General features: G+C 42.3%; 1 protein-coding gene across 1 annotated transcript; it reads right to left on the minus strand.

The window, feature by feature from the left end:
• Positions 1–885: 885 nt before the first annotated feature.
• Positions 886–2,588, minus strand: LOC123060232 (40S ribosomal protein S5). The gene is made up of 4 exons (XM_044482830.1): positions 2,391–2,588; positions 2,015–2,286; positions 1,247–1,450; positions 886–1,156 (listed from the first exon to the last, which is right to left on the minus strand). The coding sequence occupies exons 1-4, from the start codon at positions 2,460–2,462 to the stop codon at positions 1,102–1,104; spliced, it is 603 nt and encodes a 200-aa protein (XP_044338765.1). The 5' UTR covers positions 2,463–2,588; the 3' UTR covers positions 886–1,101.
• Positions 2,589–6,337: the final 3,749 nt, after the last annotated feature.

Below are 6,337 nucleotides of genomic sequence, written 5' to 3' on the forward strand. Positions count from 1 at the left end.
TTTGGATCTGTTGGACGCAACAATTAGGCAATATAAAATCCTATGTTCAGAGGCTTAGGGTGCGTATAGGGGAATTGCTTAGGATGCTAAACTCTAGAGCATGGCTGGCTTTGTATCTCCCCTAGATCCTCTTAAAAACTCTGTTGTAATAGGGTAGTTTCTTAAAATACTTGTGGTCCCCGTCTGTGGCAGTAGTGCCGTCGAGCGTTGTTAAACAGTCTTTGCTTTGGTTTTGCCTGGCTTTAATAAAAGTTGAGGCGGGGGAAAGCTCTTTCAGTTCAAAAAATAAACACTATAATTTGAGTACAACCCGATTATACTCAAATTCAGTTATTTCCTGCTCCTTGTAGCCCACCATACAAATGGAACAGGTCAATTTATTTTCTTCAAAACCGTTGGCTATTTATTGCATGCGGCACAAATAACAATTCTATTCCTAAATATAAGTGTATCACTATTTCAACTACATTCATCATGAAATATACTTTGATATTTTATATATTTTGTATTTTAAATCTCTATATATTTTGCTATGAAGTTGGTCACGCACAGACACCTTATATTTAGGAAGTTTTGGGGGACAAGTAATTCCAGGGAGAACAAGACAAGTATAACAAACAGGCAACCGAAAGAAAAACACAATCACAGAAGGGACTAATGGCATTGATTTCGTGGTGTATTTCAAAACAAAAGGCGACCAAAGGAAAAACACAATCATCAGAAACAATGACAAAGCTAATATGCGGTGTAAATTAAAACAGAGGTATCGGCAGTCGGCCAAGTGTGGTACTGACAACTATGACAGAGCACAAGAATGCAATAGTAACATGCATTACCCTATTGCAAAGTGAAATGAGCATTCCCGGTAATAGATAAGACATATAATGACAGAACAGAACGACACATTCAACATCTCCAAATTTGTCTGAACAGGAATTGGTTTCATAGAAGACAAGCATCAGGCAAGTCCTTGCCGCTACATCAAAATGTTCTTTCATCACAAACTTAAAGCATAGCTAAAACAGTTCTAGATATCTTGTAAAACACATTCATTCCAAAATCTCCAGCCAAAAGCACGAGACCCTCAGATGCACATCCATCTTAACGGTTAGCCTTGGCAACACGCTCAATCTCGTCCTTCTTCTTGATGGCATAGCTGCAACCAAGTTAAAGGCATCCATGAGCACACACTATCTTCAATTCAAATCGACAGACAAGGCAAAGAGAGGTAGGGTTTATGGTATACCTGTTGGATGAGCCCTTGGCAGCATTGATCAGCTCATCAGCGAGGCACTCAGCAATGGTCTTGACGTTCCTGAAGGCGCTCTCCCTGGCACCAGTAGTCAGAAGGTAGATGGCCTGGTTCACCCTCCTGAGGGGAGAGATATCCACAGCCTGTCTCCTCACAACACCAGCAGACCCAATACGGGTAGCATCCTCACGTGGACCACTGCAACAGGGTAATAGCACATCAAGCAAAGTTCATACAGAAATCAAGAGCCCAGATACAACACAAATTCACAATTACAGTTAAGGCACTCAGTAAAAAAGCATGTATCTAGGGAATGGACACTGTCACTCACTAGAATTTCCTCAGCACTGCTATCAGAATAGAGCATTTTGAGGCAAGAAATTTTACGTGCTGCTAGCAAACTAGTATACAATATTTATCAGATATACAGGTCTGCTAAACCTAATACTGACATCCATTACTAAAACATCTAGAAGAAAACAGTAAAACTGGTAGAGCCTAATATGAAGCAGGAATTTGCCAATACCGTTTAGCGGACTACCACATGGCTATCATCCGAATCACAGTACAAGATTTCAACTAAGAGATGAACCTGTTAATATTCTACTATGTACTAGACATATCATTAAACAAATTAAGCTGACAATGATATTCGACTACCAACACCACTCACTCAACTGGATCTAACACTAGTCACTGCCGGCAAACTACCATCACCTAGAGACAAGACTGCAGAGAGGAGAAACAGATGGAGACCGGTACCTGTTGATGATGGCATCAACGATGATCTGGATGGGGTTGGCGTCGGTGAGGAGGTGGATGATCTCCATGGTGTGCTTGATGATGCGGACGGCCATGATCTTCTTCCCGTTGTTGCGCCCGTGCATCATGAGGGAGTTGGTGAGGCGCTCGATGATGGGGCACTGCGCCTTGCGGAAGCGCTTGGCCGAGTAGCGGCCGGCCGAGTGCGGCAGGAACGTGTAGTGCTTCATCGACGTCACCGCGAGGTAGTCGTTCAGCGAGATGTCGGTCACCTGCGGAAACACGGTTAGCCACCGGCCAGATCTGCGCCTCCCCCGGCCGCCGCCAGAGCGGCGGCCGGCGGGAAAGGGAGGAGGGGTTGCGAGGGCGTTCTCACCTGAACATCCTCGAAGGTCCAGCGGTTGAAGAGCTTCACGTCGCCCCCGGGCACCGGCTCCACGACCGCCATGGCTGAGGGTGTGGTGGGGGAGGGGAGGTGGCGGCGGCGGGTGCAGGAGAGTTGGAAAACCTAGTGGAATCGGCGCGCGGGGCGGGGATGGGGGCGAGGGGATCCAGTTTTATACAGCTGGGGAGCTAGGGTTTCTGATCTGACGGTGGCGGGGCGCTCGCGCATCGGCCAGACGGACGGTGGAGATCCGATTCGCTGAACCCGCTCCTTTTTTTCCTGCGGGGACTTCGCTGAACCCACTGGTGTACATGTTTTTCTTTTCGGCCCAAATCAGTATCCAAAAAAAAACAGCATCCAAATCCAGCACCCTAATTTTCCACTAGCAAAGGAAAAGAAAATTCTCTAATAAATAATAAAGAAATAAAGGAAAATACAACCACCTTAATTTCACACTACATGTGTACATGAGTAGTGAGAATGACACCAAAATTGTTTCGAAAAAAAACATGACACCAAAATTCACATGAATTTTAAAAGTAGCATTTTTGGGCAAACATATTAATCATATTTTAAGGGGTCATGATGGTATTTATTCACGTTGCCTCTTGTTTTCAGGGGAACTCGTGTAGCATCTACATAAACTTGCACATTTAAAAAAGGTTATACATCTGATATTTGTTTTATGTGAACTAGGGATTTTATTCAACGTTCAATACAGAAGGAGTACAAAGTGATATCTGGTATAATCCCTAGCCACATGTAGCGACCTATAGGGAGAGTCAGAAGATGCTTTTGATGTTGCATGTGCTTCAAAGTTGGCCTCCCGATTCTCACAACGAAGACTAACAATCACAAGATCTTTTCTAGTTCAAAACCAAATCATAGGAAGTTGCAGCACCCCTGTTGATGTTTGAGATAACTTCTATGCAATCAGACGTGATCATATGTCCGAGGTTGAAGTCTTGATGTGGAACTGAGGCTCTTTGCCCTTCCTTGTCCCTGCAAACGGCTGCCGTACACCCATATTGCCTTGACGAGAGCGTCCACTATCCACATCTATTTTAGCGACAACTCCATCTGGTGCAATCCAAATATGGACCCTTTTGGCACAGTGTAGCCGAAAAGTTGCTCGAAACAGGCAATAAGTTTTCGGATCTTTCATGTATCTACTAACAAAGCACGTGGTGGATAGAGGACTCTAAAATTCACTATCATGAACTACACGTCTTCTCGCCCACCAAATAGCCCACATGGTGATTAACTCTTGCTAGATCTTGCTTATTCATGGATTTAAAAAGCCATAAACGTGTGTCATTTGTCTGGTTCGAAATCACATGCTCGAGCACCTCTCCATCTCCCGAGGCGCGCCCAGGTGGGTTGTGCCCACCTCGAGAACCTTCCGGACTCCGTTTTTCTCCCGTTTGCTGGTTTCCCAAGATAAAAAAACCTTTATATACCCCCCGAACATGACCACCGTATTGCAGAGAAATCTTTTGTTCTTCTTTCTTGCCGTTTTCATGGTAGATCTATAATATGTCATCCCAAGGTTCGGAAGAGGATTGCCCGGTTTCTTACCAGCCTTTGGATAAGAATATCTTCAAAGACACCTACCCCTACATATGGTTCACCAATGAGGAAGATGAAGATGAACTAGTCCCCCCTCGTTTCAAGCAAGAAAGCAAGGAGGCATTATGCAAGAAGATAATAAAGCTTGAGATGGAGAATGAGGAACTGAGGATAGATAATTTTACCCTCCGACGCAAGCTGGAAAAAAGGATAAGCCTATTACATCATCACCACCACCACCTTCTTCATTACCAAAGGAGACTTGAGTTCATGGTATGGACATTCCCCTTGGCTTGTGCCAAGCTTGGGGGAGGTGTCCCGGTATCGTATCACCACCACTATCCTTACCTTTATCTATTTTAGTTCGATCTTCAGTTATCTTTTGACTTAGTTGAATAAAAGCTTAGTTCAATCCTTCAAGTGTTTGCTTAGTGATCTATCTATGTAGTCGTGTTCGAGATATATAATAAAGTTTAGTTTATGTTTTGCTTTCTTTACTTTTAAGTTTCAATAAAAAAGGGAAATAAATGGAAAAGATCATATGCTAATATTATGGTGAGTAATGATATCACACAAGGAAAAGTATAAGTGGTAAAATTTATTGGAGATTGACAAACATAGCATTGGTCAATGATGCAACTCATGAAAAAACTAATAAGGAAAGAGAGATTCACATGCAAATACACTATCTTGGACATCTTTTATGATTGTGAGCCCCCATCAAAATATTATATGCTAAAAATATTGACGTTGGACAAGGAAGACAATGTAATGATTTATGTTTGTTCATATTCACATAGAAGTTATATTGTCATAGATCCTTTAACATGTGGTGCTTGCTCAATATCATTGGCCAAAATTCCGCACTGAGTAGAGATACTAATTGTGCATCCGAAACCCTTAAACCCCATACCTACCTATGGATTAAGTAAGATCCTTCAAGTAAGTTATCATCGGTGGAATAAGGCAATAAAAATTGCTTCTAAATGTGTTAGATCATTTAGTGTAAGAGAAAATTAAGCGTTGTGCGAACTTGTGATGGCAAAATAATAAAAGTGACAGACTGCATAATAAATGTTGCTATCACAAGGGGCAATATAACGTGACGTTCTTTTGCGCTAAGAGATCGAGCCTACTAACAAAAAGCGCATGTCAACCTATGCTTCCCTCTGCGAAGGGCATATCTTTTACTTTTCTGTATTTACTTTTATGCAAGAGTCAAAGTATTCTTCCCTATTCCTTTTTATTTTCTCTTTTGCAAGCACCATGTGGTGAGGAAAGATCTAGGCACATATATCCAGTTGGATATGAGTGGGCATGAGTTATTATTGTTGACATCACCCTTGAGGTGAATACGTTGGGAGACGTAAGCCCCTATCTTTCTGTGTGTCCGGTTGGAACTTTTTGCTCATGTGTATGCGGTGAGTGTTAGTAATCATAGAATACTATATGATGGTTGAGTATGTGGACTTGCCAAAAGGCTCCGATAAGTGACCCTTCCTGAAAAGATGATGAATTGTAGTTGCAAAGTTGCTGAGAACATAGTTTGTTGGTTTTCAATAGAGTTTATGCTTTATATTTCGATGTTGTGATGAATTGTTACTTGTTCATGAGAAGTTATATGATAAAAGTTGTTTGATAAAGTTTCATGTTAAAAGTTCTATAATAAAGTTTTGTTGCTGTTATAATAATATGCATGATGCTTCTATGTCTGTATTGTGTTTTTATCGACACCTCTCTCTCTAAGAATGTGGACATGTTTTTCGATTTCGGTTTCCGCTTGAGGACAAGCAAGGTCTAAACTTGGCGAGTTGATACATCCATTTTGCATCATGTTTTCTTACTGTTATTTATAATGTTGTTATGAATAATAATGCTTTATGGAGTAACTCTAATGCCTTTTCTCTCATAATATGCAAGATTTACACAAGGAGGGAGAATACCGACATCTGGAATTCTGGATCTGAAAAGGCTACGTCAAAGTTACCTATTCTGCACATCTCCAAATGAGTCAAAACTTCACAGAGATTTTTTATGGAATATTTAAGAATTATTGGAGCAAATAACTACCAGAGGGTGCCCACCAGGTGGGCACAAACCACCTGGGCGCGCCCTGGTGGGTTGTGCCCTCCTCGGCCCACCTCTGGTGCCCATCTTCTCGTATATAGGTCATTTTGACCTAGGAAAAATCAGGAGGGGACTTTTGAGACGAAGAGCTGCCGTCTCGAGGCGGAACTTGGGCAGGAGCACTTTTGCCCTCCAGCGGAGTGATTTCGTCAGGGGAACTTCCCTCCTGGAGGGGGAAATCATTGTCATCATCATCACCAACAACTCTCCCATCTTGGGGAGGGCAATCTCCATCAACATCT

Source organism: Triticum aestivum, chromosome 3A, assembly GCF_018294505.1.
Source record: "Triticum aestivum cultivar Chinese Spring chromosome 3A, IWGSC CS RefSeq v2.1, whole genome shotgun sequence".
NCBI lineage: Eukaryota > Viridiplantae > Streptophyta > Magnoliopsida > Poales > Poaceae > Triticum > Triticum aestivum.

Coding starts and splice junctions, on each gene's coding strand:
- LOC123060232 (XM_044482830.1), bottom strand. CDS start 2,462: ATGGCGGTCGTGGAGCCGGTGCCCGGGGGCGACGTGAAGCTCTTCAAC. Junction 2,287..2,390: donor GGACCTTCGAGGATGTTCAG/GTGAGAACGCCC, acceptor GTGTTTCCGCAG/GTGACCGACATCTCGCTGAA. Junction 1,157..1,246: donor GCCAAGGGCTCATCCAACAG/GTATACCATAAA, acceptor ACTTGGTTGCAG/CTATGCCATCAAGAAGAAGG.